This window comes from Ambystoma mexicanum, chromosome 12 (assembly GCF_040938575.1).
Source record: "Ambystoma mexicanum isolate Mex_15411 chromosome 12, UKY_AmexF1_1, whole genome shotgun sequence".
NCBI lineage: Eukaryota > Metazoa > Chordata > Amphibia > Caudata > Ambystomatidae > Ambystoma > Ambystoma mexicanum.
Genome location: NC_090936.1, coordinates 439421013 through 439444585, shown reverse-complemented (window position 1 = coordinate 439444585; position 23573 = coordinate 439421013). Strand labels below are relative to the sequence as shown.

At 52.0% G+C, this 23573-nt stretch overlaps 1 protein-coding gene across 5 annotated transcripts in view; it reads right to left on the bottom strand.

Moving 5' to 3' along the window:
- Window positions 1-23573, bottom strand: part of WNT5B (Wnt family member 5B) — a 515195-nt gene that overhangs the window by 62577 nt on the left and 429045 nt on the right. The window contains exons 1-3 of one of the 5 annotated variants that reach the window (XM_069628624.1): window positions 21898-22243; window positions 20771-20901; window positions 9478-9725 (exon numbers count right to left, since the gene is read on the bottom strand). In XM_069628624.1, the coding sequence (XP_069484725.1) occupies window positions 9478-9725; window positions 20771-20844 (322 nt within the window). In that variant the 5' untranslated portion in view covers window positions 20845-20901; window positions 21898-22243. Of the gene's footprint in view, window positions 1-9477; window positions 9726-20770; window positions 20902-20999; window positions 21172-21453; window positions 21532-21680; window positions 21777-21897; window positions 22244-23573 lie in introns of those variants that run through there. The other 4 variants (XM_069628625.1, XM_069628626.1, XM_069628622.1 and 1 more) reach the window with 4 other exon arrangements.

The following is a 23573-nucleotide window of genomic DNA, read 5'->3' as shown; positions in this document are numbered from 1 at the left end:
AGTGTGCCTGGTCAGACCATCATCTGATCATGTTCAATATTCAGGACTCACCCCCACGCGGCCTTAACCAGAAACAAAAAGAACATCACTGGAGATAAGATGCTCTTGCTGCTCTCTCCCATCACCAACATGCAGAACCACACCAACCTTAACACTGAAAAGTTGGTAGATCTGTACAATCATAGCCTCACCGCGGCCTTAGATAAAGTAGCCCCCTTAAACATGCGGAAAGATAAACAGCCCACCTCAACACTTGGCACACCATTAGCCTAAAAAAGCTTCGGAGCACCAAGAGAGTAGCTGAAGGGGCTTGGAAGAAAAAAATGTCAACCCTCAACAAAGAGAAATTTGCATTAGCTTCCAACAACTACAGAAACGCCATCCACCAAATGAAACGCGATACCTACAACGAGAGAATTAGCAATGCTAAATCAGGGACCAAAGACCTCTTCTTCATCCTCCGGGAACTGGAAACCCCTGGGACCCCAGACGACCACTGTACTAAAGACACCCTGTGGTGGTCTAACATTCAAAAAGCACTCCTAGGCAAAATTACTCTCCTCCAAACCAAAATTGACCAAAAAAAGCTAAGGCTACTCCTTGAAGACCTACACTTCGACCATAGCAACACTATACCTAATCAGGCTATTCCATTCCAATTCACGCCAGTCTCAGTACCAGAGGTTACCAAAATAATTGAAAGTTACAAACCTTCGAAATGCTAGGGCGACACCTGCCCCCCTACCTTCATCAAAGAAATGGCAGCGGATCTCGCCCCTTTCATCATTACCTTCATTAACTCCTCATTTGAAAGCAGCATAGTACCAACCAACCTTAAAGACCCCTGGGTCCTCCCACTTTTAAAGAAACCTATGGTAGATCCATACATTCCAACCAATGTTCAACCCATCACCACTGTACCATTCCTACTTACAATTCTGGACAGGGGCCATACCCCCAAATCTAAAATTACCTCGAAAACCACAACCTCCTGGGCCTCTGCCAATCAGGCTTCAGACCAGGTCATGGCACGGAAACAGTGCTCATTGACCTCAAAATCCAAGTGGATGAGTTAAGGGATAAAAGGAACATAGCTCTCCTTCTGCTACTAGACCTTTCGGCGGCCTTCGATTTGGTCAGCCACAAGGTCCCCTGCGAGCACCCGACTACTGCTGCTCACTTCTCCACCAAAGCCACAGACTGGATTCAATCTTTTCTATCCAACAGGACCAGGAGTCTTATCCACCACAGCAACTGCCGACCCAGCCCCAGTCCTACACGGTGTGCCACAAGGGTCATGCGTCTCGCACACTTTGTAAATATCTTTACAAAGCCACTATTTGATAATTTAGAAAGCCTGGGTATCTCCTACACTAATTATGCAGATGATACCCAAATACTGATCCCCCTCTCAGGTTCCTACAACTCGGATTCCACACTTTTGAACAAAATCTACCAAGTCATTCAATCATGGATGGCCATCCACGGTCTCTGCTTGAAAGACAACAAAACAGAAATCCTTCTGATTGGTGCACAAAACCGACTAACAAATTGCCTATCCAATTCCAATCCTTCACCATTGATAACATCATTCAAGTTGCCAAAGCAGTCAAAACACTAGGGATTTACTTAGACTCCACCCTCAGCCTCACTAAACAAATCAATGCAACAGCCTCCTCTGTAGCTTACACAGCTAAACTCATAACCGCCTGCAGACCATTCCTGTCACCCAACAGCTGCATCACCCTAGCCAGAGCACTTATCTTATGATTACTGCCATGCCCTATACAACGGAACCAGTCTTCACAACTTGAACAAACTTCAAGTTCTACAAAACAATGCGCAAAGAGCAGCCCTGAACATACCGAAAGCCAACCATCTCTCAGCCACGCGACAAAATGGCCACTGGATTCCTATAAAATACAGAATCCGCTACAAAACATTATCCTCGACACACAAGTGCTTAGCCAACTCTGCCCCCAAATACCTGAACTGCAAGTTCTCTAAAAACGTCTCTGACAGACCCACCAGATCCGCCCAAGTGAACCAACTCACTATATCCCAAGACACAAACTGGAAAAATCTGGAGACAAGAGCTTCCCAGTCCTAGACGCCAAAATGTGGAACGCACTGCCTTTCGAAATCAGAAAAGAGGCAGAATACCAGCCCTTTCAAACTAAAATGAGAACGTGGTTAGTAGCACAAGAATAACCCCTGTCCTTGAAGCAGATCCCCTGCATTGTGTACTACTCAAACATGTAACCCTGAGTATGTCTAACTGTAACCTGCTAAATAAACTAAACCGGATTCCTGTATTATCAACTGTTATGTAACACATGAATCGTGACAACTGTACTTGGAATGCTCAAATTCATAACATCGAGCTGCAATATGTTGAAACCTGCAACCCCTTGCTTGTTCCTGTTCCAACCACAACTTCCTAAGCCGCAGGACAAGGTCAACTATAATGTAACCCAGTGACATTGTACTCTTAATGTAACATGTAAACTTGCGTCCGGATACCTTTGGGTTTCGAGTGCCATATAAATAAACAATGATGGAGTCCCTTCACCTGAGAGCAAGTGCAACTTGAGCTGTAAGCACTTGCAAGTAAATGTACACTGGAATACTCTGCATTACACACGTGTGGTACCCACAGCAGAGATCAGCAAGTGACCTGGAATACTGACACCGATTTGTGTCGTCCATGAAAGGCATCAAGTGTTATCCGTCGTGTACACTTCAAGATGCATTAGTGCACCACCACACCTAAATAGTGGAGGAAACTATACCCTTTCTTAACCCCCTCAACCACATTGACTTCAGACACTGCGCCCATTACTTATTTAATGAGCTACAAGGAACGTTGAGACCTAAAGTGATGCATGCTCATGTGCCATACGGCCACTACCTGTGGGTGGAGGTTGGAGGTATTTGAAGTGGCATGTACTGAGGGGTGCATTTAAAGGCCCCAAACAGAAGTCCCTTTCACATAAATAGCAAGATTTTAAACACTGAAGTAAAAACGGCCTGGCGTTTGTTTTTGTTTTTCAAGTAAAAGCCATGTGGAAAGGGGCCTATCTGTCATTACCAATGAATAAGAAGCATTTTAATTTACAAAAGAAGGAGGAATCAAAGATACCTATCACATGGAAAACAGGATTTTTAAACATTGAAAACATAACAGCCTGCACATGTGTGTGCAAATAAAACAGGTTTTGAAAAGGTAAAAGTAAAATAAATATCACTGCTCACAGAAAAATGTTAGGAAAACAAAACCCATGTGGGTTGACAAGAGCAATGTATACTATATTTCACCCACAAAACTCCAGTGACATTTGATTTGAAGAGCCACTTTGTCTTAATGATAAAATGGCTACCCAAGGAAAACCCTTTTGCTGGCTGAGGGTAAACCTTTGCAAGGATATCTCCCACTTCCAGCCTGATGTCACATCTCCTATCTAATGACAAACCGCAATAAAAATGTTCTGCTAAAGGCGTCGAAATTCAGTGTTCTCCAGACCTGCTGGCTCTGAAAGCAGGGTCTTCAAGAAAAGCCATCATTGGCTGCAGTACGACTAATATGTGTTAAAATAGGGGCACCCACTTCAAAGAGCAAGCTTCCAACACAAAGGAGACTTATAAAGGTACAGGGTGACCCAGTGAAAACAAATGGCCGGAAGTAGGAGCATGACCATTTCTCCCGTATGAATATACATAATTTATTTTAAAGGACTATTATCATTTAGGCCCTTTTTTCAGCCATCATAAGGCGTGTGGATTTCATTTATGTACCATTCTTGATGTCATTTCCAGGCAATTTGGAGGTTATAAAATTCATCTTCCTGTGACTCTGAGAACTATAAGGGCCAGTTAAACTAGGTTTCTGGCTGATCTGAACATGTTCCAAATGTGAGAGTTGGTGAGCAGGGGGAAGTTGTAATTGGGGATATGCTTAAAAACGTACATATTCATAACTATTGTGCCGTTTATCGAAACGGCAGAAAGGTGCCACATGGTCGTGCTACATGATACATATTTGGTGGTCGGCTTATCTAATTGCCCATGATCAGCGGAAACAGAAAATATGTTTAGTCTGGCAGTTGCTAGTAAAATTATGAAGTTGTGATACATAACTAGTTTTTGCCAAAAAGTTGAAAGGAGACCAAGGACGACGACCAAACCCCTAAACCACTCCTGACTTGGAGGCTGGGTTTGGGAGGAGAGAGAAGAGTAACTGTCCAATCCTAGTGGCAGGGATTATTGCAGGGTACTTCCCCCAAGATGGTAAAATTAGTGGTGTCATCGCTGCTATGTAAGGGGGACTGCACTAGAACAGGTGGAAAAAGGAGCAAGACAGGAGGACAGAGAGAGGAGACAGACCAACAGGACGGCTGCTGAAACTTACCATCTGACAGCTATAAGGAGATACCAGAGCAGATTGCCGAGAGTGCATCTGGGTGGAGCCGTCTAGCTCTCTAGGAAGGCCTCAAAGCTGACTGGGTCTTATGGTGGAGAGCGGGAGGCCATCTTTGAGAGTGGAGTGACGAGACCGCTGCTCTATCTTTCCAGCGTGTCCTGAGATGCAGCTGGCTTTCCTGAACCTTAAACAGAGCTTGGCTTGCTATGTAAGTAGAACTGGGCTCTGGGAAACCAAAAAGTGGGGGAGTCTGCTTGCCTTGAATCCCTTCCCTTTATAGTGGGCAAGGGGAGCAAAACTGTGTAGATCCTTAGCCTGTTCCCCATTTGGCACAACACTACGGGGGGAATTTTGTTAAAATTCAACGAAATTAACAAAGCTCACTTCGCAGTGTGTGTTGAAAACTATAGCCTATAAATGCATTAGGGAATACAAACATTTTAGCCAGCTTCCCCAACACAGGCCTTTCAATAAGGGGGGGTCTGAAATACAAAATTCCCCAAATCATTCCAATGTTTTGTGTCTAACTTCCCAACATGGACCAAAGCAAGGGGGGGTCTGAAAAACAAACCACTAAATCACCCTGTGTTTATTTTAAACCAAACGTGTGGACGAAATCATCATTACCAATATTGAAAACCTACTCCTAGCCTTTTAAGCCTGCAGGTAAATCAAAATCGCACATTACATAAGTCCCTTTATTATTGATCTGTGTAATTATTTTGTGATTTGAAATGTGCAGAAAGTGAATAATTGTGATTGCATACTTTTTAATCCATTTCTGTGATTTATTTATTCTGAGAGAGGTGGATTGTCTTATGCCACAGATAAAGTGGTTTTGGATATTTTCGTGCTAATTTCCATTACTTTTAATTTAAAGAAATACCAATATATTTCCTGTTAACCAGCCTTGATCTTGGCTCATTGTTAGCTAAGTGGTGAGGGATCCAAGGGACGTGTTATTTGTCTGGGATAGGGCTAAAGAAAATGATCTGTTAATGTTAAAGGATATTTGTACCATTCACTATCACCACCGGAGTGCTCCCCTGGTGCTCTGGCGGCTCTGAAAGATGGAGGCGTGGTGGGTTAGTGGGAATAAGCTGGAAAAGTGCAAGAGAGCAGTGATTTGCTGTTGGCAGCCTCAGCCCGGTGGGTCCGTTGACTGGGTTTGGGGTGTTTTATGGTCAGTAGTCGTCGTGTGCTGTTTTGCAAGTCTATGTGCAGTTTGTTTTATTGTTGCAGTGTAGCGAAGTTTGTGCGGATTGTTCCGTTTTAGGCTTGTGGTTGTGTTTGGTTAGAGTTTGAGAGGTGTATGCAGAGAGATGAAATTGTTAGTGGATTGGTTAGTTGGCCTTTCTTTCCTTGCAATTATGTCTAGGTGTGATGCTTGCTAATTTCAAAATTCTGTCTAGATGTGAGGAAGGCTAGTGATCATGATTCCATTCGGGTGTTGCACTTGTCATCATTCACAGTTTCATCTAAGTGTGGCGCATGCCAACATTCACATTTCTATCTAGATGCGACGCAGGCTAAAGTGAAGAGTTCTATCTAAGTGTGGTACATGCTAGCATTCATAATCCTATCTAGATGTAACGCTGTCTAGAGTTATGGATTCCATCTAAGTGTGGTACATGCTAAAATTCATAATCCTGTCTAGATGTGACGCAAGCTAAAATTGACAATTCATTCGAAGTGTGGTACATGCTAACATTCATAATCCTGTCTAGATTTGATGTAAACTAAAATTGAGAATTCCATCTAAATGTGGTACATGTTAACATTCATAATCCTGTCTAGATGCAACACAGACTAAAGTCAAGAATTCCACCTAAGTGTGGGACATGCTAGCATTCATAATCCTGTCTAGATGCGGCGCAGACTAAAGTCAAGAATTCCATCTAAGTGTGGTACATGCTAACATTCATAATCCTGTCTAGATGTGACGTAGGCCAAAGTAAGAATTCCATCTCAGTGTGGCACATGCTAACATTCACAATCCTGTCTAGATGTGATGCAGGCCAAAATCCAGAATTCCATCCCAGTCTGGCACATGCCAACACTCACACCTCGATCCAGATGCGACGCGGCCCAAAGCCCAGAACCCCATCCCAGTGTGGCACATGCTAACATTCATAATCCCGTATAGATGCGACATGGGCTAAAGTTCAGAATTCCATCTCGGCGTGGCACATGCCAACATTCACAATCCCGTCCAGATGTGACGCAGGCCAAAATCCAGAATTCCATCCCAGTGTGCACATGCCAACACTCACACCTCAATCCTTATGCGACACAGGCCAAATCCCAGAACCCCATCCCAGTGTGGCACATGCTAACAATCACAATCCCGTCCAGACGCGACACAGGCTAAAGTTCAGAATTCCATCTCATTGTGGCACATGCTAACTTTGGCAAGTAGGTTAGTATGTAATGGAGGCAACATTTACAGTCCAGCCTTGAGTAGATTTAGGCTGGTGGTCACAAATCTCTCCAAGTATGCATGGTGTGAGACTATGGCAATCCACAATATCGAAAGGTAAAGTAGAGTGGCAGGGGCTTTCTGGAGTAGAGTAATTGCTCTACAACCCACCCATGCCACACTTACAGTTTTTGTTGGTGTCTGTTGACTTCTGGCTTCTTTGGCTTCCCCTGCTGACAGCTACAGACACATCTTGGAGCCGCTAGTGTGGAAGCCGCCCTTTGCCTCGGGCCCTTAGCCATGGGGGCTGCAAGGCAGAGGGTTGCCTTAGGAGGTTCATTTAAGACTAGAGAGCCGGCCTATCACGGGTGGAGGGAGGGCCGGGAGGTGGGTGGAGGGAGGGGAAGAGGAAGGGGAAAGAATCGGGAGCGAGGCCGCACACAGGGGCCTGGGTGCACATGGAGACACGGCACCAGATTTGTTTTTTTAAAAAGGCCCAGATGGGACAGAAGGGGCCCACCAGCTCACCTGGGGACGCCACGTTGTAAATGGTATTGTCCCATGGTGTGCCTGCATGCCTCCGGAAGCGTAAGCCCAAGTGGCCTATCACGGGTGGAGGGGGGGTTGGGAGGCGGGCGGAGGGAGGGGAAGAGGAAGGGAAAAGAATAGGGAGCGAGGCCGCACGCAGGGGCCTAGGTGCACATGGAGAGGAAGGGGACTGGGAACACTGTGTTGTAAATGGCCTGTCTGTTAAACAGTTTGTTGTGTCATGGAAGGGAAGGAGGGTGGCTACTCAATAAACCGTTACAGTAGCATTAGCCTAGAAAAGGCTTCTAATCTGAGGACTAGCAATAACTGGAATGATAATATGCTGCCCTCTAATGGCAGTCCCAGGCAACTGCAGGGCAGGCACGGCTGAGTTATGAAATTCAAATTCAACCAAAATCTCCAAGTTGCAATACCTTTTATTGGCAAACTGAAACTATTACGCGGGGATGGAATGTGCATACGCTTTCAAAGTCCCAAACTTCATCAAATGGTGGGCAATTCACGGTGTGGCCTTGTTAACATGCCCACCTCAACCTATAAACATGGCAGCCTGAGTGTGCAGAGCAGCAAATCAGTGCCCACCCCCTTAAATATGTCCGCCTTGTTGTGCATTGCCCGAGCACATCATTGGCTCTGTGGGCATATTAGCCTGAGAGTGCAGTGGGCCGCGCTCATGGCTGCCTTCCACACATTGGAACTAGACCGGGCCTTCACCATGACTGGAGCCAGTGTGTGCGAAGAGCTGCAAACAGCCCCCCCTTCCCCCCCCCCAACGCCGCTCATTGAGTTACATTTATATTATACCATGCCAACGGTCTCTGTTGTTAGATGTATTTCTGACTCGAACACACGTGTGCTTCACTCACTCGGACCCACTCGACACTAGCATGCCCCACCGCCCCCAAAAGAGAAATTAATGCGATTGAAACTCATGGACTGTGGGAAATTTCACTCATGGTCCCACCCAGCCCAGCACTCTAGGGGCGAGTGCCACTCACTTGGCCTAGCCCTCACTTCAGGCTTATTCTGCGAAAAGTGAGTCACACTCGCCCAGCCCAGTGGAAGCAGTTATTGTGCAATTGGAACTTCATTCATTGAGTAGTAAACATGTCATAGTCATCACAGACACAATAATTCATTTCAAATTAACCCACAACCCCCTGCCCCCCCCCGACCCAGAACTCCCCCTTTAGTGGGTCGAACTCCTTCAGCCCAAGCCCCGCTCGCTGGATGCTGAGCCTTGCTCATAGCCATCCTGAGTGAGTGCCTGGACTTCACCAACTACTGGACTGCAAGATCCTGCGGCAATATCGCGAAGAGGTTTCAGTCTCCACGACGAGGGCCCTGGGGTTAGGAGAAGAGGATGTGGATTTAGGAAACACAAGGCAGGCTCTGTGTCTGGCCCCCAACGCCCCTTCAAAGGCTGGCCTCCCCAGCAACCCGCCCCCAGGATGGCTGGATATCTACATGCATCCCTGGCGTAGATGGGGGCCGCTCTGTGCCTTATAAAGGGGACCGCGGGGGTGGGCAGGCCCCCCGCGGCTTTAACACCTTGCTTTTATTGTCCGCAGGGCTGGAGACACGGAACGCAATGTCTCAGCCCCGGGAAGATTGCATTTCAAACAAGCCCCGGGACAATGCGGCCGGCTCACACCTCCACACAAAGAGCGGCGAGGGCCTGTGAATGCGGCTCTGATCACTGCAGGCTGGAGAAACCCAGGGCAGGCAGGCAGAAAGGAAAAGAAAAGAAAAGGGCTTTACACCTCCGCACACAAAAACGGATTTCACACCTGCTTGCTTGGAAACTTGACTCAGAACGCTGCCCGGGCCGCCCTTACAATGAAGCTGCTAAGTGGGTGTCAAGAAGGGGTAGCCACGGATGCTGAAGCAAGGGGTCTCCCAGGAAGTGGGCACCACCTCCCCTCCCCCAGCCAGCCACAGGACACCATTCAAGAAGCGGCAAAACGGCAAGCAAAAGTGGGCGTTTTTGTATTGCTGACTGACAGGGCTTTTTCCAAGTATCCCCCGGCTTGTCGCCCTGGCATCATTTATCCCCATGGCACCCCATGCGCACCGCAATGTCCCTTACCTATCTGCATAACTCGGCCAAAGACCGAGGTGTTGTCCACTGTGCTGCAGTTCCAGCGCCGCTGCTTGAACTGGTACTGGCACTCCTTGATGCCAGTCTTGGCCCCTTCTCCGATGTACATCATGTGGTCCTGGTAGAGCTGGCAGAGCTTCTTCTGGCCCGGAGAGAGGCTGCTGAGTTGGCTGCACACAGGCTGCGCCCCGATGATGTACATCTCCGGCCTCTGCACCGGATTCTGAGCCAAAGACCTGAAAAAGAAGACGGTGCATCAGCCGAGGCTAGGCGCCACCATCCACCCTGCCAAGATCACACAAGCAACAGATACCAAAGCAACGCCCATCATCTGAGTACCAGTGCCAAGTGCATGCCATGACCGTGCACAACACCCATACAAGCAATGCACGCCCGGAGAACAACCTTCAAGTGAGGACCAGCACCAACATCTGCCCAAGATCACACAAGCAACAGACACCAAAGCAACGCCCCTCATCTGAGTACCAGTGCCAAGTGCATGCCGTGACCGTGCACAACACCCATACAAGCAACGCACGCCCGGAGAACAACCTTCAAGTGAGGACCAGCACCAACATCTGCCAAGATCACACAAGCAACAGACACCAAAGCAACGCCCATCATCTGAGTACCAGTGCCAAGTGCATGCCATGACCGTGCACAACACCCATACAAACAATGCACGCCCGGAGAACAACCTTCAAGTGAGGACCAGCACCAACATCTGCCAAGATCACACAAGCAACAGACACCAAAGCAACACCCATCAACTGAGGACAAGCACCAAGTGCATACCATAACTGTGCAAGCAGCACAGGCCTTGTGAAAAACCTTCAAGTGGGGAAACCGCTAAGTGTGCATGCCGTAACCCTGCAAGCAGCACACGCCAGGGGAACAACCTTCAAGTGGGGACCAGCATCAAGTGCATGCCATAACCCTGCAAGCGGTACACGCCAGGGGAGCCACCATCAAGATAAGGCACCAACATCTGCCATGACCATACACAACACCCATACCAGCGAGACACACTAGGAGAACAACCAAGTGAGAACCAGCACCAACATCTGCCAAGATGACACAAGCAACAGACACCAAAGGAACACCCATCAACTGAGGACGAGCACCAAGTGCATGCCATAACCCTGCAAGTAGTACATGCCAGGGGAACAACCTTCGTGGGGACCACCACCAAGTGCATGCCGTAACCCTGCAAGCAGCATACACCAGGGGAACCACCTTCAAGTAGGGATAAGCACCATGTGCATGCCATAACCCTACAAGCAGTACATGCCAGGAGAGCCACCATCAACTTAATAGTAGCACCAACATCTGCCATACAGAGCACCCATGCAAGCAATGCCCACTAGGAGAACAACCTTCAAGTGATCACACAAGCAACAGACACCAACAAAACACCCATCAACTGAGGACCGGAATCAAGTGCATGCCGTAACCCTGCAAGTAGTACAAACCAGTTGAGCCACCATCAATTGAAGAGCAGCACCAACATCTGTCATGGCCATACACAACGCCCATAGCAGCGACACACACTAGGAGAACAACCTGTAAGTGAGGACCAGCACCAATATCTGCCAAGATCCCCTGATGACCAGCACCAGGTGCATGCCATAACCCTGCAAGCAGTACACGCCAGTGCAGCACCCATCAACTAAGAACCAGGGCCAAGTGCATGCCATAACCCTAAATGCAGCACTCAACAGAGGGGGCACTTTCAACATCTGCCATGACCATACACTACACCCAACCAAGCAACGCACACATGGGGAACATCCTTCAACGGGAGGACAAGCACCAACACCTGCCATGACCATAGAAGCAACACGCAACACACACACACACACACCCCCTCCTCCCGCCCCAGGGGAACAACCTTCAAATAAGAACCAGCACAAACATCTGCCATGAGCACACAGCAATACGTGCCAAACAGATGGACAACCATAGATGAGGCCAAGGTCCAACATCTAATATGAACAAATGACAAATACCACAAACACACCAGCAACCGCGACACGGGGCTTACATCTGCCAGTCCACAAGTTCAAATAGAATACACCAATCTCAAGAACAATGAACAGCTGAGTGACAGAGTCAGCCTCACAAACACAACACATCAAGCCCAACTGGAGAACTAGTATGCGTCACAGGACTAAGAAACACACTCCAAACACAAGAAATACAATCAAACTAATAAGACGGGTATCAGCCATGACACAATCACCACACATCAAGCCTGATGCTCAGCACCTACAAACACACAAACAATACCATCAACCATCATTAAAGGCCAGTTAACATCTGCCAATGCACTATCTGGCAAACAACAGAGGACAATCGGAACAGCAGCCATCAACTGAGGCTCAGCATCAGTGGCTGCCATTGCACAATCTAATAACCACTGCAGCCATAAACATGGCGCCAGGGCCAGCCATGCTACACCACCATCAAGTGAAGCCCTTCACCTGCACTGGCACGGTAACAACACACATAACCCAGAACCACCATCAAGTTAGGCGCAGCACTGCCTCTGCTGCACCACCTTACTGCGTACACATTGTGCAAAAAAGGCACACGGCAGCCGAGGCCCCACACCAGTGCTTGCCACAACACGCAGAGCAGCGGTCACTCGAGAACCAGTGTCATCCGCGATTGTTAGTCACATAAACCACAAGCAGCGAAGGCCTCAATCTCACAAAACACACACTTAACAAAATATCAACTGTGAGGCAGTAAAGCGCAATGACTACCAGAAACACACAACAAACTCCCACCAAACTGAAGAACCACCATCAGGTAAGGACCAGTGCCAGCTGTGCCACTGCCACACACATAACCCAAACAGTAGACAGCTGCCAGCGGAGGAAAATAGACAGGCATGCCATGACCACACACGCGGGCGCGCGCATGACACACACACAATAACATGCATACAGCTGAACACAAACACAGTAATAAATGCATGGCTGCCGTTTTAACATAATGTCACAGAACATCATAGCTCAGTGGGTTAATGTGCCCGCCACTGCAGAGATCTGGCCGCAACTCCTGGACTCAAAATGTGGCAGGGGACATCGCCTTTCTGTCCGACAATGTCATCAAATGAATACATTAAGACTGATCTAAATCACAAACAGAAAGGACGCGGTTTCTGGCAGACGCGTTCATTGATAATTTGATAATAAAGTGACAGCTGACAGGCACAGGTAAGGGGGCATATGGGTGAAATGTAATTCAGGGAACCCTCTCAGCAGTGGGTTCACCACGCATTCGGTGTCAAGGATGCTAAGAGGGGGCGATCAGCCCCTCAGACTCCGAAGAAAGCAGGTCACTGCGCTTTTGTGGAACCTCTTTAGATCAAAAGGGAAACTTTCTGCAACAAGTGAGTCCAGCAAAAGGATTCCCAAGTGAGAGATCCAGCGGGTCCTGCGCCCGGCAGTAGCAATGGGGACATAAAGCAAGCACAGTGCCCACTTACAGATCACCAACTGGTGAGCTCTTTGGAATGAAACTCAAGCTCATTGTGCCAAGGGCCCTGCGTTAAAAAGGGCCCAGCTGGGTGCCTGTGAGTAGAAGCAAGGATGCACTGTTGCCGAGGGAGTGCCTGTGAGTAGAAGCCGGGATACACTGTTGCCGAGGGAGTGCCTGTGAATAGTAGCAGGGTTGCACTGTTGCCGAGGGAGTGTCTGTGAGTAGAAGCAGGGATGCACTGTTGCTGAGGGAGTATCTTTGAGAAGTAGCAGGGATGCACTGTTGCTAAGGGGGTGCCTGTGAGTAGAAGCAGGGATGCACTGTTGCCGAGGGAGTGCCTGTGAGTAGAAGCCGGGATACACTGTTGCCGAGGGAGTGCCTGTGAATAGTAGCAGGGTTGCACTGTTGCCGAGGGAGTGTCTGTGAGTAGAAGCAGGGATGCACTGTTGCTAAGGGGGTGCCTGTGAGTAGAAGCAGGGATGCACTGTTGCCGAGGGAGTGCCTGTGAGTAGTAGCAGGGATGCACTGTTGCTAAGGGGGTGCCTGTGAGTAGAAGCAGAGATGCACTGTTGCCGAGGGAGTGCCTGTGAGTAGTAGCAGGGATGCACTGTTGCTAAGGGAGTGCCTGTGAGTAGAAGCCGGGATACACTGTTGCCGAGGGAGTGCCTGTGAGTAGAAGCAGGGATGCACTGTTGCTGAGGGAGTATCTTTGAGTAGTAGCAGGGATGCACTGTTGCTAAGGGGGTGCCTATGAGTAGAAGCAGGGATGCACTGTTGCCGAGGGAGTGCCTGTGAATAGTAGCAGGGTTGCACTGTTGCCGAGGGAGTGTCTGTGAGTAGAAGCAGGGATGCACTGTTGCCGAGGGAGTGCCTGTGAGTAGTAGCAGGGATGCACTGTTGCTAAGGGAGTGCCTGTGAGTAGAAGCCAGGATACACTGTTGCTGAGGGAGTGCCTGTGAGTAGAAGCAGGGACGCACTGTTGCTGAGGGAGTATCTTTGAGTAGTAGCAGGGATGCACTGTTGCTAAGGGGGTGCCTGTGAGTAGAAGCAGGGATGCACTGTTGCTAAGGGAGTGCCTTTGAGTATTAGCAGGGTTGCACTGTTGCTGAGGGAGTGCCTGTGAGTAGTAGCAGGGATGCACTGTTGCTAAGGGAGTGCCTGTGAGTAGAAGCCGGGATACACTGTTGCCGAGGGAGTGCCTGTGAGTAGTAGCAGGGTTGCACTGTTGCCGAGGGAGTGCCTGTGAGTAGAAGCAGGGATGCACTGTTGCTGAGGGAGTATCTCTGAGAAGTAGCAGGCATGCACTGTTGCTAAGGGGGTGCCTGTGAGTAGAAGCAGGGATGCAGTGTTGCCGAGGGAGTGCCTATGAGTAGTAGCTGGGATGCACTGTTGCTAAGGGAGTGCCTTTGAGTATTAGCAGGGTTGCACTGTTGCCGAGGGAGTACCTTTGAGTAGTAGCACTGTTGCTAAGGGGGTGCCTGTGAGTAGAAGCAGGGATGCACTGTTGCTAAGGGAGTGCCTTTGAGTATTAGCAGGGTTGCACTGTTGCCGAGGGAGTACCTTTGAGTAGTAGCAGGGTTGCACTGTTGCAGAGGGAGTGCCTGTGAGTAGAAGCAGGGATGCACTGTTGCTGAGGGAGTATCTTTGAGTAGTAGCAGGGATGCACTGTTGCTAAGGGGGTGCCTGTGAGTAGAAGCAGGGATGCACTGTTGCTAAGGGAGTGCCTTTGAGTATTAGCTGGGTTGCACTGTTGCCGAGGGAGTGCCTGTAAGTAGAAGCAGGGATGCACTGTTGCTGAGGGAGTATCTTTGAGAAGTAGAAGGGATGCACTGTTGCTAAGGGGGTGCCTGTGAGTAGAAGCAGGGATGCACTGTTGCCGAGGGAGTGCCTGTGAGTAGTAGCAGGGATGCACTGTTGCTAAGGGAGTGCCTTTGAGTAGTAGCAGGGTAGCACTGTTGCAGAGGGAGTGCCTGTGAGTAGAAGCAGGGATGCACTGTTGCAGAGGGAGTGCCTGTGAGTAGTAGCAGGGATGCACTGTTGCTAAGGGAGTGCCTGTGAGTAGTAGCAGCGTTGCACTGTTGCTGAGGGAGTGCCTGTGAGTAGAAGCAGGGACGCACTGTTGCTGAGGGAGTATCTTTGAGTAGTAGCAGGTATGCACTGTTGCTAAGGGGGTGCCTGTGAGAAGCAGGGATGCACTGTTGCCGAGGGAGTGCCTGTGATTAGTAGCAGGGATGCACTGTTGCCGCCGAGGGAGTGCCTGTGAGTAGTAGCAGGGATGCACTGTTGCTAAGGGAGTGCCTTTGAGTAGTAGCAGGGTTGCACTGTTGCTGAGGGAGTGCCTGTTGCCGAGGGAGTGCCTGCGAGTAGTAGCAGGGATGCACTGTTGCTAAGGGATTGCCTGTGAGTAGTAGCAGCGTTGCACTGTTGCTGAGGGAGTGCCTGTGATTAGAAGCAGGGATGCACTGTTGCAGAGGGAGTGCCTGTGAGTAGTAGCAGGTATGCACTGTTGCTAAGGGGGTGCCTGTGAGAAGCAGGGATGCACTGTTGCCGAGGGAGTGCCTGTGAGTAGTAGCAGGGATGCACTGTTGCTAAGGGAGTGCCTGTGAGTAGAAGCCGGGATACACTGTTGCCGAGGGAGTGCCTGTGAGTAGAAGCAGGGATGCACTGTTGCCGAGGGAGTGCCTGCGAGTAGAAGCAGGGATGCACTGTTGCTGAGGGAGTGCCTGTGAGTAGTAGCAGGGATGCACTGTTGCTAAGGGAGTGCCTGTGAGTAGAAGCCGGGATACACTGTTGCTGAGGGAGTGCCTGTGAGTAGAAGCAGGGACGCACTGTTGCTGAGGGAGTATCTTTGAGTAGTAGCAGGGATGCACTGTTGCTAAGGGGGTGCCTGTGAGTAGAAGCAGGCATGCACTGTTGCTAAGGGAGTGCCTTTGAGTAGAAGCAGGGATGCAGTGTTGCCGAGGGAGTGCCTATGAGTAGTAGCCGGGATGCACTGTTGCTAAGGGAGTACCTTTGAGTAGTAGCAGGGTTGCACTGTTGCAGAGGGAGTGCCTGTGAGTAGAAGCAGGGATGCACTGTTGCTGAGGGAGTATCTTTGAGTAGTAGCAGGGATGCACTGTTGCTAAGGGGGTGCCTGTGAGTAGAAGCAGGGATGCACTGTTACCGAGGGAGTGCCTGTGAGTAGTAGCAGGGATGCACTGTTGCTAAGGGAGTGCCTTTGAGTAGTAGCAGGGTAGCACTGTTGCAGAGGGAGTGCCTGTGAGTAGAAGCAGGGATGCCCTGTTGCAGAGGGAATGCCTGTGAGTAGAAGCAGGGATGCACTGTTGCTAAGGGAGTGCCTGTGAGTAGTAGCAGTGTTGCACTGTTGCCGAGGGAGTGCCTGTGAGTAGAAGCAGGGACGCACTGTTGCTAAGGGAGTGCCTTTGAGTAGTAGCAGGGTAGCACTGTTGCAGAGGGAGTGCCTGTGAGTAGAAGCAGGGATGCCCTGTTGCAGAGGGAATGCCTGTGAGTAGAAGCAGGGATGCACTGTTGCTAAGGGAGTGCCTGTGAGTAGTAGCAGTGTTGCACTGTTGCCGAGGGAGTGCCTGTGAGTAGTAGCAGGTATGCACTGTTGCTAAGGGGGTGCCTGTGAGAAGCAGGGATGCACTGTTGCCGAGGCAGTGCCTGTGATTAGTAGCAGGGATGCACTGTTGCCGCCGAGGGAGTGCCTGTGAGTAGTAGCAGGGATGCACTGTTGCTAAGGGAGTGCCTTTGAGTAGTAGCAGGGTTGCACTGTTGCCCGAGGGAGTGCCTGTTGCCGAGGGAGTGCCTGCGAGTAGTAGCAGGGATGCACTGTTGCTAAGGGATTGCCTGTGAGTAGTAGCAGCGTTGCACTGTTGTCGAGGGAGTGCCTGTGATTAGGAGCAGGGATGCACTGTTGCAGAGGGAGTGCCTGTGAGTAGTAGCAGGTATGCACTGTTGCTAAGGGGGTGCCTGTGAGAAGCAGGGATGCACTGTTGCCGAGGGAGTGCCTGTGATTAGTAGCAGGGATGCACTGTTGCCGCCGAGGGAGTGCCTGTGAGTAGTAGCAGGGATGCACTGTTGCTAAGGGAGTGCCTTTGAGTAGTAGCAGGGTTGCACTGTTGCCCGAGGGAGTGCCTGTTGCCGAGGGAGTGCCTGCGAGTAGTAGCAGCGTTGCACTGTTGCCGAGGGAGTGCCTGTGATTAGAAGCAGGGATGCACTGTTGCTGAGGGAGTATCTTTGAGTAGTAGCAGGGATGCACTGTTGCTAAGGGGGTGCCTGTGAGTAGAAGCAGGGATGCACTGTTGCCGAGGGAGTGGCTGTGAGTAGTAGCAGGGATCCATTGTTGCTAAGGGAGTGACTTTGAGTAGTAGCAGGGTTGCACTGTTGCCGAGGGAGTGCCTGTGAGTAGAAGCAGGGATGCACTGTTGCTGAGGGAGTATCTTTGAGTAGAAGCAGGGATGCACTGTTGCTAAGGGGGTGCCTATGAGTAGAAGCAGGGATGCACTGTTGCCGAGGGAGTGCCTGTGAGTAGAAGCAGGGATGCACTGTTGCTAAGGGAGTGACTTTGAGTAGTAGCAGGGTTGCACTGTTTCCGAGGGAGTGCCTGTGATTAGAAGCAGGGATGCACTGTTGCTGAGGGAGTATCTTTGAGTAGTAGCAGGGATGCACTGTTGCTAAGGGGGTGCCTGTGAGTAGAAGCAGGGATGCACTGTTGCCGAGGGAGTGGCTGTGAGTAGTAGCAGGGATGCATTGTTGCTGAGGGAGTGACTTTGAGTAGTAGCAGGGTTGCACTGTTGCCGAGGGGGTGCCTGTGAGTAGAAGCAGGGATGCACTGTTGCTGAGGGAGTATCTTTGAGTAGAAGCAGGGATGCACTGTTGCTAAGGGGGTGCCTATGAGTAGAAGCAGGGATGCACTGTTGCCGAGGGAGTATCTTTGAGTAGAAGCAGGGATGCACTGTTGCTAAGGGAGTGACTTTGAGTAGTAGCAGGGTTGCACTGTTTCCGAGGGAGTGCCTGTGAGTAGAAGCAGGGATGCACTGTTGCTAAGGGAGTGACTGAGTAGTAGCAGGGTTGCACTGTTGCCGAGGGAGTGCCTGTGAGTAGAAGCAGGGATGCACTGTTGCTAAGGGAGTGACTTTGAGTAGTAGCAGGGTTGCACTGTTTCCGAGGGAGTGCCTGTGATTAGAAGCAGGGATGCACTGTTGCTGAGGGAGTATCTTTGAGTAGTAGCAGGGATGCACTGTTGCTAAGGGGGTGCCTGTGAGTAGAAGCAGGGATGCACTGTTGCCGAGGGAGTGGCTGTGAGTAGTAGCAGGGATGCATTGTTGCTAAGGGAGTGACTTTGAGTAGTAGCAGGGTTGCACTGTTGCCGAGGGAGTGCCTGTGAGTAGAAGCAGGGATGCACTGTTGCTGAGGGAGTATCTTTGAGTAGAAGCAGGGATGCACTGTTGCTAAGGGGGTGCCTATGAGTAGAAGCAGGGATGCACTGTTGCCGAGGGAGTGCCTGTGAGTAGAAGCAGGGATGCACTGTTGCTAAGGGAGTGACTTTGAGTAGTAGCAGGGTTGCACTGTTTCCGAGGGAGTGCCTGTGAGTAGAAGCAGGGATGCACTTGTGCTGAGGGAGTATCTTTGAGAAGTAGCAGGGATGCACCTGCACTGATGAATTGTGCCCCAAAGCAGAGAGCTCAAGGGCAGATTAGGTGACAGTTGCAGGCCTGCTCATACTCGTAGCGAAAGATTATGAAAATCAAAAGGTAGGCACCCATGTTGGCCGGGCTGGGAAGTTTCACACCGGGATGGGCTTACAGGTATCTCATCCTGCCAAGAAGACCAGGGCACACATGCACTGGGCGGGGACGGTGGTATTTGCAGGGCAGATGGGGGTGCCAGTACTCTACCCGCTGGCAGCACAGGAGCGCGTTTGCAGGGCCTGGCTTGTGCGTAGGCTACAGGCACCACAGGAACGCACACCGCCGGCAAGAGAAGCGGCTAGGTAGCGGAGCACTGGCCGAGAGTAGGTGCAGGGGTTGCGAGGGAGCCAGTGGCCACCAGAGGGTCACGTCTCAGCCACACTTTCCATGTTCATGTCATGTAAACTCTTATACACGTGCTGGCCGTACCCGCTACCCAGGCGGTCTCCGTGCACCACACCAAGTTCACAGGGAGGAGGGGAGTTACAAGGCTTTCAGAATCGGATAGCAAGATAGGGATGACGGACGCTGGGGCGGGGGGTAGGGGTGGAGAAAGAGGCCAGTTTTGAGGCTATGCATGGGGGGTGGGAGGGCGTTCCAGGTTCGGGGTACCCACTGGGGGGTGAAGGCTGTGTGCTGGTTTACTTGCAGAGTGAAAGTTAGAGGAGATTTCGGGCGGCGTGTCTGGTTTTTGTGTGGATGGTGGGTTTCAGATTGGCGTGAGGGTAGGGTGGGGCTTTGGCCCCGTATGCCATGCAGTGTCCTTTGAAAGCAATTCTCGGGGGGCATGGGTATTGGTGGAGCTGGGGTGGCGAGCGAGTGTTTGGCTAAGTGCAGGGGGGCCACAGTACTCTTGGGGAGTCTAGTGAGGACTGAGTTTCTGCAGCCCAGCTTGAGGAGGTTTTAGGGCCTGGGCTGGGCCTTGTGGTGTGAAGGATGGGTTGTGGGGAGGGCGTGGGGGGGGGCTTGAAGGTGAAGACTTGGGATTTGACTGGTGTGGGGGGAGAGTGCAGGTTGCCCGCCGTGAGTTATTTCACCCAGAGGCTCCCTGAGGGTGTCTGGGGCGGTGGGGGTTAGTTGAAGAGGCATTCCGTGGAGGTTGAGATTTCGGAAGTGGGAGGCCATCCAGGTAGTGACGGTGGAGAGAAGGCCTGAGGGTGTGGGTCTCGGAGGGAGAGGGGAATTAGGGGTCTAGCTGCGTGTCCTCCGTCAGTGTGAAGAGTCCGTCTCTCGTGAGCAGGAGGGGCGACGAGGACAGTCCGTGCGCTACTGTGTATTTGGCAGGGAAAAGGATGTGTTGAGGGGCATGGGTCGTCGGCGAGGAAGGAAGGAAGGGAGCCCACGATGTGCATTGGGAGAATGAGGGCACAGAGCGACGCGTTCATGCTCAGGTGCAGTGTGCATACACAGTAGCAGAGAGGATAGGCACTGTAGCATTGCATACACCACAGAGGCACAGCAACGCCGCCCGCAGCGGCAGTAGCGTGTGGGTGCAACATGCATGCAGTGGCAGAGTTAAGGCACAGTATCGGCACACATGCTTGAGCTCTGGTAGCAGAGTTCGGGATATAGACAGAACGGCAGCATCGGGCACAGTAGCAAAGTAGATACCCGAGTTCCAAAGCCAAGGCACAATAACACACACACGCACACGAACAGTGGCGGAATATACACAGGCAGAAGAGTAAAGTCACTGTAGCAGCATGTACACACAGTGGCAGAATAAACACACGGAGGGAGGCATAGGTGTGGAGGCATAAGAGCAGCATATACACAGTGGCATAGTTATGACAGCGTGGCAAACTGTATGCCAGCAGAACGGGTAAGGCACAGTAGAAGCGTGCATACACACAGCATGGACACAGGGGCAGCAAGACACATTGGGAGAATACACACAGACACGGCAGATGCGTGGCGCCACATTATCAATGCGTGTGCGCAGTGGCAAAATGAAGTGTACCGGGGCATGCACCCAGCTCAGGCTCCTGCCCACTGAGCTCACCTCCAGGACCATGACACCCCCCCACCCCCGCACACACACACAACAGCGGGTTTTAGGCTTACAAATCAGGAAAATAAGAATCTGAAGAGGTACTCACCACCAGGAGGTGGCCCCCGCCGGGGGCGGGCAGCAGAGCAGGGCGGCAGCCAGCAGCAGGCGAATCCCGGGCATAGTGGCCCCCAGCCCTCGGTAAAGTCCCCGAGCCAGCGGCCTGCACGGCACAACTTCCTGCGGACGAAGGAAGGGAGCAGGGGGTCACCAAAGAGACTGCGAGGGGTTACACAGATCCAAGCCCACCTCAGAGAAGGACGGGAGAAGACACGCACCGAGCGCCCCCTAGGTGTCCCGCACGGGACCAGTCTGCTGCCCCAGGGCTGAGTCCTCCGATCCACCTGGCCCTCCTGCACCCGTGCGCACTCCTTTCCGCTCAGGTGCGGGGCGCATCTCATTCATACTGCCCCCCACCCCCAACGCCACTTCCACCCCCTGGGTCTGCAGCGTGCAAATAATCCTGCTTCTCTCCACAGCCCACCCCTTTACTCGGCTCGCTATCTCCCCTTCACAACACGCGCTACCACCCGCCGCCAGGCAGCGCCCCTCCCCGCCTACTTACCTACTGTCCCACTCTCCCTGGCCCGAGCCGCCCCATCCTTCTGGTCGCTACTCCTGTCCCCTGCCCCATTGTCCCTGCCTCGCAGACCCACGGCCCCACTCTTGCAGTCACCGTGTGCCCCCTGCACAGCATGTGCTACCACCCGCAGCGAGCCCCCCCCTACCTACCTACTCCCCCATTCTTCCAGTCACCGTGTGCCAGCCACCCTGCATAGCGTGTGCTGCCAGGCAGCTCCCCTCCCCACTCTCCCTGGCCCGAGCAGCCCCATCCTTCTGGTCGCTACTCCTGTCCCCTGCCTCGCAGACCCACGGCCCCACTCTTGTAGTCACCGTGTGCCCCCCTGCACGGCATGTGCTACCACCCGCAGCCAGGCAGTACCCCCTCCCCTACCTACCTACTGCCCCATTCTTCCAGTCACCGTGTGCCAGCCACCCTGCATAGCGTGTGCTGCCAGGCAGCTCCCCTCCCAACTCTCCCTGGCCCGGGCCGCCCCTCCCTTCTGCCCACCACCGGTGCTACCCCCGCCCCCTGCGCTGCGCACCTCCTTTCCTGTGCCCCGTCGCCGCTGGCTCCCTGCCCCGGTTCCCCCCGAGACCCTCGCGCGCCCGGACCTGGAGCTCGGCTCAGCAGCGGCGGCGGCGGCGGCGCTCACTCCACACTCCGGGGAAGTCCATGCTCTGCCCAGGACAGGCGCTCAGGCTCCGGGGGCCGGCGTGTGAATGGGAGCGCACTTGGGGGCCGTGCACGAAAAAGTGACACTTGGGAAGGCGAGCGCGGGAGGGGCGGGGGGCGAGGGAAAGGCCGCGGCGAGAGCATTCATCAGGACAGGCGCCCTGCGTATCTCCGCAGAGATCACACTGCCAGCCTAGTAACAGCGCCTCCACCCCGTTCCCCAAGTTTAAAGCACACACACACACAACATGCCCACACCGCCGCGCCGTCAGGGAGGGAGGGTCCCGGGCTGGCCCGCATGGAGATGCTCACTCGGCGCACCTCCCCCACCCACCCACCCGCCCGCCAGCCAGCGCAGGGACCACCAGGGGGGCGGGCGGCCTGGGAAAACAAGCACACCAAATGGGAGAATGTCTGGGAAAACAGTCCACCGGGGAGGATGGGAGGGGTCCCCCACAAATCATGGGACGGGCAGGCAATCAATGGCAGACTTCATCAGCAGCAAACCAGGGGTGCAGGGTAAGTGAACCCACCAGCCAAGGCGTTCCCTTTGGAAAAATGGCGAGGGGCGATTTCTCCTTGGCCCACCTACCTATAGCGCTTTTATCAGGGCATCAAGGCGCAGACTGAAGAAAAAGCCTTACAGTTCGGGCTAATTGGAGGAGTGGAGTGGGGGGGGGGGTGGGGGGAGCTGGGTTGGATAAACACCAACCAGCGAGGATTAAGCACACATGAGGGAACCCCACATTTAAATGAGGATCGGATGGGACCACATCAAATGGGGATTAAATGCTACCCAACAACGGATACAACCAGCATTAAATGGGGATTACGTACAAATGACAGGGGATGCGTTAAAAAACAAAAGGGAGGGGGCCATACAGGCACCCAATTAGGTTTTACCGAAATTAAAGGGATTAGACACATCGGTGGTGGCGGGGGGGGGGGGGGTTTAGATATCTAAAGGGTTAAACACCAGGGCGGCATCTCCATCCAAACCAAAGGGGCTATGCACTGCACAAAGCGGGCTGACCCGAGCCAGGCGCCCGTCAAGGTGGATTAAACCGCGATCAGAGGGGACACCATCGAGGCTTTCAGCACAAATCTGATGGGGCCAACACACATCAAAGGGCGTCAGTTGCAAATCCTGGGGAAGGGGGGAAGCCTAAAGGAAGGGGGCTACGCACAATGTAAAGTAGATGGGCACACATAACGGGAGGTCAAGGCCAGATTAGGGGGGTCAACACAAACGCAGAGGGGGCAACTGGGGTCAACACCAGGGAAGGTGGAACGACCGAATGCAAGTAGGGGTACACGCACGGACGGGGACACCATGGGGGGCTGCGCGGAGGGGTGCTAAGAACTAGCTATGCGCCAAGGGGAAATATTAAGCACATGGGATAAACGCACTTTAAGGGGGCTACAGCCCAAAGGAAGGGGGCTGATAACTATTCAATGGAAGGTGGGCGCATCGAAGGGGGTCGGGAGGGCAAAACAAGGAGGTAGCTCAGTGGCTGGAGCACCTGCTGTATCACTGCAGTATTATGCAAGTCGTATGTTTGGATAAGAACGTGGTAACGGTGCCTCGTAGCTTTCTGTGGCCATTAATGAGCAC